Raw genomic sequence first — 16,795 nt, forward strand, 5'->3', positions numbered from 1 at the left:
TTTATTAATAATTTATTTGAGTTTTATCACTGTTTTGGTAGGAAAACACCAAGGCAAAATTTTGTTTTGTTCTTTTCTCTCGTATCAAAGCATATTTCGTACCTTGTTCATATGTTACCTATGTTTTCAGTAAAGTAAACAATTTACTTCAAAATTTATGATACGGAAATTCATTAAAAAAACACGAAAGGATATATTGAAGGAAAGTGCCGAAGAAAAAAAAAACAATAAAAATAAACGCGGAAAGTCAATGTGAAAAGAACCAAAAAAACAATGAAAAAGCCAAAAAATTAAATGAAAAATTTTTTAAAATTAAATTCCGCGTTTGTTTTTGTTGAGTTTTTTCTTCGGAACTTTCCTTGAATATATTATTCGTTTCGCGCTGAAGAAGAGATGCAGTTGCCCTCTGGAAATATTCGCTTTGTTTGTTTATTCAATATCTCGTTTGCCCTTAATAAACCCCATTTTTGTTCTTTTCCTTTTCTTATATTATGGCAGGCCAATGTGGTCTAAGAAATTAAAAATAGTTTTGTTTCGAAGTGCAATAAAACTTTAAAAAATGTATATATACATATATATATATATATATATATATATATATATATATATATATATATATATATATATATATATATATATATATATATATATATATATATATATATATATATATATATATATATATATATATATATATATATCGCATACTTCCTGTGTATCTTTCCGTAAGTTTCTTTGTGTTTTCAGTAAATAAAAAAAAAATATTCCAGCATATAAAAATAGAGGACTTAAAACAAGCTTTTATTTCTAAGCGTACTAAAACTTACACAAAATTGTATTCATTTGTGCATTTTTTTAAAATGTATGCCTCTCTCCTGTTTCGTGGCTTTTGTTCGGAGAAAACTTAAAAAACAAGACTTAGTGAATAGTCTTGCTCGCATCTTCTTGTAGCTTTGAAATAGAACAATTACGACTATATTTTTAAATATAATAAAAACTTACTCATCCAGATCGATATTTAAAGCCTTATGAGGATCGTCATGAGGACGAGAGTCCTGCTCATCATCCGAAGGCAGTGCTCCATCAGGAACCTCTTCCATCCGAACAATCTCGTGCGCAACCTCCTGATGAACCTCTTCATCAGATCCTTGATCTATAAACACAATTACTTAAAAATACAGCTCAATATTTTTTCAATAAATCCATAAAATTAAGGTCCTTATTAGATTAGGCAAGACCCAAACTATAGTCGCACCTGTTGAACGTAAAATTACGCTCTTTATCTAATAATTAAACAAGAGCCACGCTACAATCACACCTTTTGAGCGTAAAATGACGCTCCTTCTAAAAAGTAGGCAAGAAAATTATAGTTACACCTGTTAAGGGTAAAAATACGACCCTTATTTAAAAATTAGGCAAGCACCACCTAGTTACGCCTGTTGAGCGTAAAATTACGCTCCTTATCTAAAACTTTATTGATAAAACTTTTTCCACAAAATAAATTTATAATCTAATAAATAAAATAAATCTACGATCTTACAGCTCACTGATGTCACCAAAAAGTGTGAAGACAGCCACTGTTCTGCCATATAGAACAATGATGAGAGAACTTTGATGATCTACTCATCATTGTTCTCAGACCGCTGATCAGAGCAGAATGATGAAAGACGTTTGCACAAAAACGACCAAAGATGTAAGATCTTTGTCCAAAGATTTCACTTTTAAGCGTTTTCTGATGAAAGATGTAAGATCTTAGCACATTGATGAGTGAAAAAATGCCCCTAATGAAGACACACAGTGTAATTTCATAATTTTTACAATTATTTTATTTTCCGAACAAATAAACTTTAAATTGGGGATAAATCCATTTATTTAGACAGTGAAAACACAGGCACAAAAGTCCAGATATTTCGATCACATACACAGCGACCGCCTTCAGTAGAAATACTAAAATAATAAAATTGAAACTAGCGTATTTATATTCAACAAAATAAATAACTTTCTTGGTTTGCAATTAGAAGACATGAAAGGCTTTGCCACCTTCATTGGAAATTTGTTTTATATTCGGGCAGGATTTAAAAAGGAAATTTACTTAGACTTTGAATGAACTTTGTCAATGAACTCTCTCTGAAAATAATCTAGTGAATAATCCGGAAGTTCGTTATTTTGTGAAAGACCGAAAAGCTATTTATTTTGTTGTATATAAATATGCTAGTTTCAATTTTATTATTTTAGTATTACTACTGAAGACGGTCAATTTGTTTGTGATTAACATATATTAACTTGTGTATCTGTTTTTTCATTGTCCAAATAAGTGGATTTATCCCCATGTGAACTTTTATGTGTTTGTCTTAGAACGGCAGTATGTGGTCTAAAAAAACAACACCCAAATTACAATTCCTATGTCAAATATATTATTTTCCTCGTCATTATTTTCTTCCCCTAAGGAGCCAAATTAGAAATATAATTATAGTATATTATATTTATATATAGTATACTATATTAGTAGGCTACAGTGTAAGTATAGCATATATATGCATAGTATAAGCCCACTGTATAGTATAGTATAAGTATATAGTTTAGTGTAATTATAAGTATCGCTGTACTTGTGTATTACACCGACCACACTGTTGTCCTGGATCTGTTGTAAAACCGGTTTCTCTGTGTACTCACATAATAATTTCGGAGACCACAGTGCCTTTCCATGACGATAAATAAAAGTTTAAATAGGGATAAAATCCTTTTAATAGACAGTGTTTCACAAAAGCGATAAAAATTCACAAAAAACACTAAATATTTCGGTCACATATGCAGTGACCGTCATCAGTAGCAAATCAGTGATGACGGTCACTGCATATGTGACCGAAATCTCTGGTATTTTTTTGTGAATTTCTATCACTGTTTGTGAAACACTGTCTATTAAAAGCATGTTATCCTTATTTGAACCTTTATTTATACTCACATAATATGATGAAAATATAGCACTTTAGTAAGAAAATTATGGAAAATACAACAAAAGAATTTTGGATCGCATTATATTAAATACCTAATCTAGCCACTTTTATATATTAAATATTTAGCTAAAATGTATCTGCATAGTATTTTATCTCAATCAGGCTAAGCTGGCTATCTCCAAGTGCACACAGAAAAACCGGTTTTAAACAGATCAAGAACAACAGTGTGGAATCTATAATTCACAAGTACCAGTGTCACTAAATACATTTTAGAAGATTTTGAGCATTTTTAATAAAATCTGTTTTTTCCTTTATTTTAATGCTTTAACGCTTTTTCACAGTCTGATCAAATTCTGATAGTTTCAGTTAAATAAAAAAAAATACCCAGCTCTCTTTGCAGGGGGAAGGGGGTTGGATTCAAAAGTAAGTCCCTTCTCATGTCTTATTTTAGGTAAGCAATCAAATTAACAATAAATATAACAACTATATTTTATAAAACACATATATACCCATAATACATAATACATATAATAACAATGTGTAACAATATATATTCCTATCAAATATAACAACTATGTGAAGTGGAGGCCATGGATAAAATTGCCGAGGATCTTGAAAATGCAGCTAGACGGCATAGTAGCGAAAAATTGTCCCGCCATGTTAACAAATTAAGAGGTAGTAGTCAGTCCAGACCTGTCCCAGTTAAAGATAGGAATTGGGCCGCAATTAGCGATAAGGAAAAAACTAGAGAGAGATGAGCCGAACATTTTGAGAACTTGCTTAACCAAGATTGAGTTGCAGGAAAAAATATAGAGGAAAATGAAAAAGTTTGTGATACTTTGGATGTGAAGGAAGATTTGTTTTGTGAGGAGGAATTAGCAACAGTACTAAAAGGATTAAAGAATAATAAGACTCCAGGTGCTGATAGGGTGGTAAATGAATTTCTTAAAAATGGTGGCTCTGAGGTTAGAAATAAGTTACTGAAGATTATGAATATGATTTTTGAAAAAGGGGAAGTACCTAACGATTTTAGGGAAACCTTAATTTAGCCACTTTATAAGAAAGGTAATAAAAGTGAGTGTGGTAATTATCGAGGGATTAATCTGTTCTTTGTAGGCAGCAAATTACATAGTAATATGATACTTTTTAGACTGAGAGATGTCATAGACAAAGTTTTAAGAGAAGTGCAGTGCGATTTTAGAAAAGGTAGAGGATGATGTCGACCAAATTTTCACTCTTAGGCTAATAATTGAGAAGTGCCTGAGTTATCAAACACCTTTGGTCCTCAGTTTTATACTACTACTACTACTTCTAACAACTCATCGCAGCACCGAGCCGCCTGAGGCCAACACAGCTACGCACGCTCCTCCTCCATCCCAATCTATTCAAAGCCTCCCTCTTTACACCCGCCCAGGAAGTTCCCGTATCCTTTAAATCTTTCTTTATGACGTCCCCCCACCCCAGACGGGGACGACCTGCTTTCCGTTTACCCCGAGATGGTTGGCCGAAAAGAACAATCTTCGGCAGTCTGTCATCCTTCATCCGCACAACATGCCCTAACCACCTTAACCTTTCCTTCATTATAGACCTAGAAAGCGGTATTGAACCACATTTTTCGTATAGCCTATTGTTTGAAATACGGTCAGTCAGCCGGTTACCCAGAACAATCCTGAAGCCGTTACTCTTGAAAAAATCTAGGAAATCTTCATCCACTTTTCGCAGCGTCTAAGCTTCAGAGCCCTATTTGATCATTGACATCACTGCAGCTTCTAATATTCTAATTTTGGTTTACAGACATATCTTCCTATTCTTCCAAACTTTTTTTAATTGTGAAAAAACACCCTGAGCCTTGGCTATTCTTCTTTTAACATCTTCACTGCTCCCACCATCTTTACTAATAATACTACCAAGGTAAGTGAAGCTGCCCACCTGATCAATCTTTTCATTACCCAACATCACCTTTTCATCTTTACTTATTCATAGCCTTAGCGACTTAGTCTCCCTAACATTAATTTTCAAACCAATACTAGCACCCTGAACTCGCAAAACCTCTAAAACTTCATTCATTTTGCTCACACTTTCATCTAGGATGCTTAAATCATCAGCATAATCCAAGTCCAGGAGACTTTTTCCTCCCCATTTGATTCCGTGGTCTCCCATTGCCTTTCCTTTGCTCCTTAAAACACTGCTTAACTCCTGATTTAATACAAAACCAGCCGCTAACCTCATTTCCTACCTTAACCGCAGCAGTGTTATTCTCGTACATAGCACTAATCGCTTTAATGTATTTGTCTGGTATGCCATACAAGGATAAGACCTTTACTAAAGCTCTTCTATCAACAAAATCAAACACTTGCTCATAATCTATAAAACTAAAGACCAAAGGTGTTTGAAAACTTAGGCACTTTTCAATTATTAGCCTAAGAGTGAAAATTTGGTCAACACATCCTCTACCTTTTCTAAAACCGCACTGCTCTTCTCTTAAAACTTTGTCTACGGCATCTCTCAGTCTAAAAAGTATCATATTACTAAGTAATTTACTACCTAGAGGGACCAGACTAATGCCTCGATAATTACCACACTCACTCTTATCACCTTTCTTATAAAGTGGCTTAATTAAGGTTTTCCTAAAATCGTTAGGTACATCCCCTTTTTCAAAAATCATATTCATAATCTTCAATAACTTATTTCTAACCTCAGAGCCACCATATTTAAGAAACTCATTTACCACTCTATCAGCACCTGGAGCCTTATTATTCTTTAATCCTTTTAGTACTGTTGCTAATTCCTCCTCACAAAACAAATCTTCCTTCACATCCAAAGTATCACAAAGTTTTTCATTTTCCTCTATATTTTTTCCTGCAACTCTATCTCGGTTAAGCAAGTTCTCAAAATGTTCGGCCCATCTCTCTTTAGCTTTTTCCTTATCGCTAATTGCCACCCCATTCCTATCTTTAACTGGGACAAGTCCGGATTGACTACTACCTCTCAATTTGTTAACGTGCCAGTACAATATTTTACTATTATGCCGTCTAGCTGCATCTTCTAAATCCTCGGCAATTTTATCCATGGCCTCCACTTCACACCTCCTTAGTTCATATTTCAATGCTTTCTCCACTTTCCTTACATTTCTTTTGTTTTCATGCGATCTATCACTCAGATAATTCTTGTACAAGTCCTTTCTCCTTTCTATTAAACATAAAGCTTTTTCAATAATATTCTTAGCTGCAGTTCTAGCTTTCTTCCGTAATACACCTTCAGCAACTTCACAAATTATTTTTCTAAAATTATTCCAACCATCTTCCACATTTTCAAACTTAATACTCTCCATTTTAGCATTAAACTGTTCCTGTACTGTTTCTCTCAAATTCTCATCATGGAGTCTACCAACATCATAACTTCCTGGGAGGAAATTAACCATCCGAAACTTCACCTTTAAATTAACCCTTGACACTACTAGATGGTGATCTTTACTTTTAACATCAATAACAGCACTCCTATATAACCTAGTATCTTGTACTGATCCTGCCAGTCTTCGGTTTACTAAAACATAATCGATAAGGTTTGCTGTCTTACCATCACGTGAATACCATGTTAGCTTATGAGCCATTTTATGACCAAACACCGTAGTGGTTATAACTAGATTGTTATACCTACAAAATTGCAAAAGTCTGTATCCATTACTGTTTTCTTTTCCTACACCAAATTTACCTAAGCTGGGATACCATCTATCCTTATTTCTACCAACCTGGGCGTTAAAATCTCCCAGTAATAACATCATATTTCTACCTGGGACCTTGTCTATTTGCTCCTGTAACTGTAAGTAAAATTCATCTGAGTCACTAGTATCTCCGTCAGTCGGTTCTACAGGGGCGTATACTACTATAACTGATACCCTGAACTTTCTAGTCATAAAATCAGCAATTAGTATTCTATTATTAATACCTTCCCAGCCTAAACAAGACTTAGCAGCTTCCTTATTCATCATGAGCCCTATTCCCTCTCTATGTACCCCATCCTTCCTGCCTGAGTAAACAAATTCTATATCGCCTAATGTCTTACTTCCTACCACAGAGATATGAGTTTCTGAAACCCCTAATAAGTCCAGTTCAAATCGTCTTAATTCGTCAATCAAAATGTCAATACGATAGTCATTTTTTAGTTTCTTGACATTCCAAGCTCCAATTTTCATGTTCTTTAAATAATTGAAATTATTTTCGCCCCAGGAAAAGCAAAGACCCCGAATACCAGTGCAGAACGGGGACCACATATCTTCTCAGGTCTACACCGAAGTGCTTAAGCCGGCTTAGAACCGGACAGCAAGAAATCCCTGGGACCTCCTTGAATGGAGGCTTTGTGCAATCATGGGCCCATCTTGGTCACAACATGGTTTTCAGCTCTTGGCGATGCTGTTCTATCAACAAGAGTCGAAATCCTGCATAGACAATCTCAAGCCTATTACCTCCGACTCATTATATATTCATGCCTACAAACATTATGCTACTACGGGGAGGCAACCCGTAATAGATAAATTAGCTAGGAAGAGGTTTTTCAGCCCAAAGACGCCCGTCAAAACAGACCAAGCCCAGAAGAATTGTCCATTAATCAGAATCCAGTGCATATGCTGTGTCGGTTACTAGGCTATAATTTCCTTGAGGGGCGCCACTCCTAAAGTGGGAATAGAGTTGACCGCAAGGTCCCCAGTCTTGTTGGTACCCCGGAAGGGCCGAGGCAGCCCTTTGCAGAGGCCGTTGCCCTTAGAACAGGATCTCACGCCCTGCCACAGTTGTCCTTCTAAAGAGGATCATCCCGCGATGGAGCTCTGCATCACCAAGCAATTTCACCCAATACTGGGAGAAGGCTTGCAACTCATGGAACATGTGGACAAACCAATGGACCCTTTTGAGTGTACATTTGAGGGGCATTCTTCCTCCTCTGCCTGTATGTATGGCCCCGGGCGAGGGTGCCCCAGTTTCTATTATAGACCCCCAGGGACAAGGTCCCCCCTTGGTCCGTGCCTGCTATGGAGGTACCCTACATATATGTAGGGCTTTCCCGTATCGCCACCTGGGGACACGATGAGTGGCCTGGCGGAGGCCAGATAAACGGATCACTTTTGTTTTGCAAAGGCCATAACTCAGTGATATATATAACCTACTACTTATAAATATACATAACTCACTGACTAGGCCTATATAAGTTATATACAGAAATATATAACTCAGTGACATATTTAACCTACTACTTATAAACATGTCTAACTCACAGACTAGGCCTATATAAGTTATATACAGAAATATATAACTCAGTGACATATTTAGCCTACTACTTATAAATATGTGTAACTCACTGACTAGGCCTGTATAAGTTAAATACAGAAATATATAATACTTATAAATATGTGTAACTCACTGACTAGGCCTGTATAAGTTATATACAGAAATGTATAACTGAGTGACATATTTAGCCTACTACTTATAAATATGTGTAGCTCACTGACTAGGCCTATATAAGTTATATACAGAAATATGTAACTCAGTGACATATTCAGCCTACTATTTAAAATATGTGTAACTCACTGACTAGGCCTATATAAGTTATATACAGAAATATATAACTCAGTGACATATTTAGCCTACTACTTATAAATATGTGTAACTCACTGACTAGGCCTGTATAAGTTATATACAGAAATATATAACTCAGTGACATATTTATCCTACTACTTATAAATATGTTTAACTCACTGACTAGGCCTATCTAAGCTATATGCAGAAATATATAACTCAGTGACATATTTAAGCTAATAATTAGAATTATGTGCAACTCACAGAATAATCCTGTATAAGTTATATACAGCTATATATGAGTCAGTGACATATTTAGCCTACTACTTTTAGTTATGTTAAACTCACTAACAAGGCCTATCTAAGTTAAATACAGAAATATATAACTCAGTGACATATTTAGCCTACTACTTATAAATATGTGTAGTGCTATGTACGAGAATACTGCTGTGGTTAAGGTAGGAAATGAGGTTAGCAGCTGGTTTCGTATATAAACAGGAATTTCTCGGCGCTGCGTTCCATTTCCCTTTACACGAATCATTTTGCTGGACTTTGTATTAAAAAAGAAAAGAAAGGCAATGTAAGAACCCGGAATCGAATGCGGAAGGAAAAGTCTTCTGGACTTAGACTATGCTGATGATCTAAGCATCCTAGATGAAAGTTTTAGCAAAATGAATGCAGTTTTAGATGTTTTGCAAGTTCAGGGTGCTAGAATCGGTTTGAAAATTAATGTTAGGAAGACTAAGTCACTAAGGCTAGGAATAAGTGAAGATGAAGAGGTGACGCTGGTTAATAAAAAGACTGATCACGTGGGCAGCTTCACTTACCTTGGTAGTATTATTAGTAAAGATGGTGGGAGCAGTGAAGATATTAAAAATAGAATAGCCAAGGCTCAGGGTGTTTTTTCACAGTTAGAAAAAGTCTGGAAGAATAGGAAGATAAGTCTGCAAACCGAGATTAGAATATTAGAAGCTACAGTGATGACAGTGGTCAAATATGGCTCTGAAGCATGGGCGCACCGAAAAGCGGATGAAGCTTTGCTAGATGTTTTCCATAGAAATTGCTTACGGATTGTTCTGGGTACCCGGTTGACTGACCGTACTTCAAACAATAGGCTATACGAAAAATGTGGTTCAATACCGCTCTCTAGGAATATAATGAAAGAAAGGTTGAGGTGGTTAGGGCACGTTGTGCGGATGAAGGATGACAGATTGCCGAAGATTGTTCTTTTCGGCCAACCATCTAGGGCTAAACGGAAAGCAGGTCGTCCCCGTCTGGGGTGGGAGGACGTCATAAAGAAAGATTTAAAGGAAATGAGAACTTCGTGGGCGGATGTAAAAAGGGAGGTTTTGAATAGATTGGGGTGGAGGAGGATCGTGCGTGGCTGTGTTGGCCTCAGGCGGCTTGGTGCTGCGGTGAGTTGTTAGTAGTAGTAGTAGTAGTATAACAACTAATGTTTGGCGAAGTAACTGTTTTCGCAATTCTAAAATTGTCAGAGGAAAAACAAAATTTCGCCCATGATATCCATTTTTGTAATTCTTGCTTAAATTTGGCTGTTGGTCCATAAAGCAAGATTATTGATCTAAAGGTCCATAAAGGTCCACGATCTAAAGGTCCACGATAATTGATCTATTGGTCCATAAAGGTCCACGATCAAAAGGTCCACGATAATTGATCTATTGGTCCATAAAGGTCCACGATCTAAAGGTCCACGATAATTGATCTATTGGTTAATAAAGGTCCACGATAATTGATCTATTGGTTCATAAAGGTCCACAATCTAAAGGTACACGATAATTGATCTATTGGTCCATAAAGGTCCACGATAATTGATCTATTGGTCCATAAAGGTCCACGATCTAAAGGTCCACGATAATTGATCTATTGGTACATAAAGGTCCACGATCTAAAGGTCCACGATAATTGATCTATTGGTCCATAAAGGTCCACAATAATTGATCTATTGGTCCATAAAGGTCCACGATAATTGATCTATTGGTCCATAAAGGTCCACGATCTAAAGGTCCACGATAATTGATCTATTGGTCCATAAAGGTCCACGATCAAAAGGTCCACGATAATTGATCTATTGGTCCATAAAGGTCCACGATCTAAAGGTCCACGATAATTGATCTATTGGTCCTTAAAGGTCCAAAATCTAAAGGTCCACGATAATTGATCTATTGGTCCATAAAGGTCCACGATCTAAAGGTCCACGATAATTGATCTATTTGTCCTTAAAGGTCCACAATCTAAAGGTCCACGATAATTGATCTATTGGTCCATAAAGGTCCACGATCTAAAGGTCCACGATAATTGATCTATTGGTCCATAAAGGTCCACGATCAAAAGGTCCACGATAATTGATCTATTGGTCCATAAAGGTCCACGATCAAAAGGACCACGATAATTGATATATTGGTCCATAAAGGTCCAAGATCTAAAGGACCACGATAATTGATATATTGGTTCTTAAAGGTCCACAATCTAAAGGAACACGATAATTGATCTATTGGTCCATAAAGGTCCACAATAATTGATCTATTGGTCCATAAAGGTCCAAGATCTAAAGGTCCACGATAATTGATCTATTGGTCCATAAAGGTCCACGATAATTGATCTATTGGTCCATAAAGGTCCACTATCAAAAGGTCCACGATAATTGATCTATTGGTCCATAAAGGTCCAAGATCTAAAGGACCACGATAATTGATCTATTTGTCCATACAGGTCCACGATCTACAGGACCACGATAATTGATCTATTTGTCCATAAAGGTCCACGATAATTTATCTAATGGTACTAAAAGGTCCACTAGCAAAAGGAACACGATAATTGTTATATTGGTCCTTAATGGTCCACGATCAAAAGGTACACGATAATTGATATATTGGTTATTACAGGTACACAATCAAAAGGTCCACGATACTTGATATATTTGTCCTTAAAGGTCCACGATCTAAAGGTCCACGATAATTGATCTATTGGTCCTTAAAGGTCCACAATCTAAAGGACCACGATAATTGATCTATTGGTCCATAAAGGTCCACGATCTAAAGGTCCACGATAATTGATCTATTGGTCCATAAAGGTCCACGATCTAAAGGTCCACGATAATTGATCTATTGGTCCATAAAGGTCCACGATCTAAAGGTCCACGAAAATTGATCTATTGCTCCATAAAGGTCCACGATCTAAAGGTCCACGATAATTGATCTATTGGTCCATAAAGCACGATAGGTCTCGCCAGAAAAGGTTTTATGTTTTTTTTTCACATATTTTAACAAAATCATTAACAAATTGAGAAATTAATTGAGACTGAATTATTGAATTGAGAATATAATTACTGAAAGTGATATTTTAATAATTAATTAACTAATAATTAATTACTAATAGTTAGTAAAATTAACAATATTAAATACAATAAATTGAGAATAATAATTAATTATATATTGAATTGAATTAATTAACATTTAACAATTAAGAAAAGCTGCTCTAAGCTTTTATTTTTTCTAAATCCAAGAATTATGCCGGACATGTTTACTATGATTGGCCAATCAAAAATATTACGCTTGAATATTGAACATGGCCCAGATCACCAAATTGCGTACAGGAAACATTATGAAAGCTGGAGCAATCCATAATTTTATTGTAGACACAGGTTTAACCACAATTTGGTCGTAAATTGTGCATTTGTGCATTTCAGGTGTGCATTTGGAATTTATGACCAGCATTCCTTTAAGTAAGTAAGTAAGTTTATTTGTGAACCGAAAGTTTAAAGGGAAAATAGCCTTACGTTTTCCTTACCTTTTTGGGAAAATTTACCTTATTTTTTTGGGAAGAAGGGAAAATTTGCCTTACCTTTTTGGAAAAGAGAAAATTTTTAAAATGTTAATCCTGCCTCTTTTCAGTTGTGCATTTGGAATTTATGACCTGCACTCCTTTGTAAACCGAAAGTTTAAACAGAAAATAGCCTTACGTTTTACCTTACCTTTTTGGGAAATTTACCACACTTTTTGGGAAGAAGGGAAAATTTGCCTTACCTTTTTGGAAAAAAGAAAATTTGCTTTACCTTTTTGGAAGAAACGGAAAATTTGCCTTACCTTTTGGGAAAAGAGAAAATTTACCTTAACTTTTTGGGAAAAAAGGCAAAATTTGTCTTACCTTTTTGGGAAAAAGGGAAAATCTGCCTTATTTCTTTGGGAAAAGGGAAGATTTGCCTTACCTTTTTGTTGAGATCGCTTCTTTTTCTTCTTCTTTTCCGGCCTGGAGCGTTTATCATTGGATTTGTACTTATCCAATGATTTATATTTGTCAGTAGATATTGTCAACGGAATATCCAAATCTAAATTGACAACAGGTACCTCTTGTAATAGTTTTGAAGAGCTAGTCATTGCATCTTTTAAGTAATGAGGGTTGTTCGACTGCTCAAATCGACGAGCTTCCCGTCTCTGGAAATAAAAAATATATAATTAAGATACATATATATATATATATATATATATATATATATATATATATATATATATATATATATATATATATATATATATATATATATATATATATATATATATATATATATATATATATATATATATATATATATATATATATATATATAATAAAATAAAATAAATGCATTTATTACCCATCAATTAAAACAGATGGAGCACAACTATATATATATATATATATATATATATAGATATATATACATATATGTGTTATTATTTTTTTATGTAATTAATAATAATAGCAATTTATTATTACTCTCTGTACATAAAAAAGGAGGATTATGAAAAAAAAAGAAAAATGAAAAGGACACTGCCAAACAAAAGTTACGCAAAAAATATTGACAACTTAACTTTTAAGCACTCTTCACCAAAGGTCAGGTTATATAAAAATTTTACACCTTATGATACTAGGCACTTGATAGAGGGCAAATCAGTGAAAAGCCGACAATCCTATTGCAGCGGTCAGCAAATCTACGTGACAGTTCATCTATTTTTTGACAAATTTCAAAAACACTGTACCGTCGGGAAATACAACTTTTACGGGTCCAAATAGGGACACTGAGACAATACTTGCAAAACCTAAATAATAAAGATCGGATTTGCTTTTTATCAGAGGAGGAGAAAAAGTTTCTAAAAGTTTCTAAAAATGTGTTTCTTAAAAGGAGAAGTTTCTAAAAAGGTGTAAAAAACAACACATTGGGTGCGAAAAGCGCGTTATATAGCCGACCGGCCAATTATACGGCCGGCAACGTTATAAACGCGTTATTTGACCAATTTGATTTTCTTATCAAATTGTCTATTTACCTTGGCGAGAATCTCGTAAGATTGTCTTAGTTTTTCTTTCAAAGAATCAATTACACGCTGTCTTGTGGATCTAACTGTCGTTCCAAATGGGCCTAAGCACCTAAGTGAACTGGAAGGTGAGTTTGTAGATGGACCAACTTGGATTGTATCATTGGAGGCGGTCTTCGGTCCAAATTAAAAGAGCAGCAGTAGCACTATTAAGAAGGATGCCTAATAATATTAACTGCATATTAATTATTTATATGCATATAATTATTTTAATTATTTATATTAAATGTTAATTATTTATTTATAAGGATGCATATTATTTATTTATATTGTTATTTACCAACTGGAGAAGCGGGATGTAACCCGGATGTAGTCTTATTTATGGTGATTTCTTACAAAAATATGAAGAAAGAAAAAATAAAGAAAAAAAACGAGGTTAATTTTAGCAGGTCAATCAAGAAAACATATTTGATATTTGATATATGTAAAGTAAAAAAAAACATACAGGAACATACAAAACATACAGAAACATACAAACAGAAATATAAAAAAAAACATACAAAATCCTATCTTAACATACAGCAGCGGAGATGACTAAAAACACGCACACAAAGTAAAACGATCCAAAGAAGGAAAAAAAAACGCTGAAACCGCTGAAACCCTGCAAATACCGTCCAAAAGCAAAAAAAAATATACAAGATCTGGAGAGCTTTTAACAACCAGAATTAGCAAAATTGAATTTTTCTGAAGAACTGGATTAGCCTGCCTACCAGTCCAGTGGAAAAGGCAGGCAAGCCTAGCAGCCCCAACCCCAGGGGTGCAATTGGGGACCCCCCAGGTACAGTCTTTTTATTTTTCTGCCTGGTGCCTACACCTCTGCTTCGCTGTTATTAGAACCTTTTATAATTTATAATTGCTTGTGCCAGCACGAAGATCCATTGCCTTATGCTGTTGGCTTGTAGCTTGATTAACATAGTTTGGAGTTCACTTTAGCCTACATCATGGGTGACAACTCAAAAAAGAGATATAGACCACCTAGTCACAGAGAAATGAGATCAGACTGCTCCATCCAGTACAGTGGAGCTGAATCTATTAATGAGCAGATTACTATGCTCACCTCGCACATTAACACCCTTAAGAACAAGCAGAAGATAATTGCAGATTCACTTAAAGACCAAAACCTTAAATCTACTATGGCAGAAGTTGTCAGTGAGGCACTGTCTAATGAGGTTGGTTCTTTGGTTGAGGCCTCTGTTAAAAAACTACCCTCTAGTCATCTGCCTGCTGTTTTTGATGCTAACAACATGGAAATTATTAAACAAGAGGTATATAATAGTCTTAAAATGGATTTTGATGTGCTTGTGGAAAAATCACTAAAACAATATGATTTGAGGATGTCAAAGCTTGAATCATCTCTTCATTTGCTTGACTCGGGTTTGTCAGAGCTGCAAAAATCTCTGAAGCCAATTCAACTCAATGTGGATCGTCTGAGCAATCAGTTTGACCAAATGAAAATTTCTAATCAGATGATCCCATTTGGTTTTAAAGAAGACTCTTATCCAGAAGCTTCTGAAAGCAAATTTCTTGGATTTTGCAGTACTAGGTTTCCTGGTATTCCTTTGACTAAGAATGACATAGTTTCTGTTAGAAGGATTGGAAGACAAGGCTCAGGTTTGAAATCTCGCCCACTTGTTGTGGAATTTTGTAGTCCAAGAATGCAGCAGTTTATTCTTAGAGAAAAGTAAAGTTTGCGAGGTAGTGGTGTCTTTATTTCTGAGTCACTCACAAAGCCTAGACTTCAGCTACATAACTATGCTAAATCAAAGCTTGGGAAGCGGTCTACATGGTCTAGTGGAGGAGAAATACTTACCAAGCTTTCTGATGGTAAAGTTATCACTGTTAAAGAGGCATCTCAAGTTGATGTTATCCATCATTCAACTACAGCCCATCCAATCCCCCCCCAGGACTGAAATAAACCATTTTTCCCCTTTTAGCTATGTTTTTTTTTTTTTTTTTTTTTTTAACTCTTTATGATTTAATGGTTTTACTTATGCTTGCATTTATGTTGTTTTACATTATTTTTTTAAATAAATTCCATAAACCATTGATAACTCTTTCCTCTGGTTGCTTCTTTATTGTTTTGCCTTTTTCTTTATTTTGTTTTTGCCTTTGTCCTTGTAGTTGTTTATTATTTTTTATTTTTTTTTAGCTTCGTAGCTTGTTATTGTTCTTTGTCTTGCAGGTTTTTTTTTATTATCTTTCTTTTCTTTGTTGCCTACAAGTTTCACCTTTTTAGTTTCAATTTACCCTCTGCTATTTCAGCCTGTTTGTTTCATATATTGTTCATTTGTGAAGATATTGTGTGCATTTGTTATGTGTGGCAAATCTGGATGATTTTTCATTTCTTTTGAATTCTTCTATTCTAAAATCAGTTATTTTTGAGCAACCGAGTAGTGCTGGCAAACAAGAAGCCCACACACTTGACCCTCTTCTTGAATCTAAGGTTAATTTTAGTTGCAATTATCACACTACTATTGATTTTTGTGATAAAATCATGCCTTCTCTCTCTTTAAATAGTTGCTTTAATGTATTTTGTTTGAATGTACGTGGGATACGAGATAAGTGGGATAGTCTGAAATCATATTTGTGGTCTGATAATTCTTGCCCTTTTGATGTAATTGGTTTAACTGAAGCATGGTTATCTGATAGTGAAAATTTAACAGCTTATGATATGCATGGTTATATTGCTATTCATGTCCCTAGAATGGTAACAAAGTGCTCAGGGGGCATTTGTTTACCTAGAAAATCTGATATTAAATTCAGTAGACGGTATGACCATGAATCCTTGTTTACTTCAGTAGTGTCCAATAGTAGGACTGTTTATTCTCTTGTCATTGATCTGAAAAGCCAGTTTGCATCTGATACTGTTTGTTTGTTTTATAAGCCCCCTCCTTTTCAAACACAT

At 34.9% G+C, this 16,795-nt stretch overlaps 1 protein-coding gene and 1 pseudogene across 2 annotated transcripts in view; one reads left to right on the forward strand and one right to left on the reverse strand.

The window, feature by feature from the left end:
* Positions 1-16,795, reverse strand: part of g (adaptor-related protein complex 3, delta 1 subunit-like garnet) — a 204,628-nt gene that overhangs the window by 90,833 nt on the left and 97,000 nt on the right. For both annotated transcript variants that reach the window (XM_089105783.1, XM_089105784.1), the window contains exons 14-15: positions 12,747-12,972; positions 1,003-1,153 (exon numbers count right to left, since the gene is read on the reverse strand). In XM_089105783.1, the coding sequence (XP_088961909.1) occupies positions 1,003-1,153; positions 12,747-12,972 (377 nt within the window). The remainder of the gene's footprint in view (positions 1-1,002; positions 1,154-12,746; positions 12,973-16,795) is intronic.
* On the forward strand, positions 14,832-15,538 carry LOC148939814 (uncharacterized; annotated as a pseudogene).

Source organism: Artemia sp. Qi Xiang Cuo, chromosome 20 (assembly GCF_049724085.1).
Source record: "Artemia sp. Qi Xiang Cuo chromosome 20, ASM4972408v1, whole genome shotgun sequence".
Lineage (NCBI taxonomy): Eukaryota > Metazoa > Arthropoda > Branchiopoda > Anostraca > Artemiidae > Artemia > Artemia sp. Qi Xiang Cuo.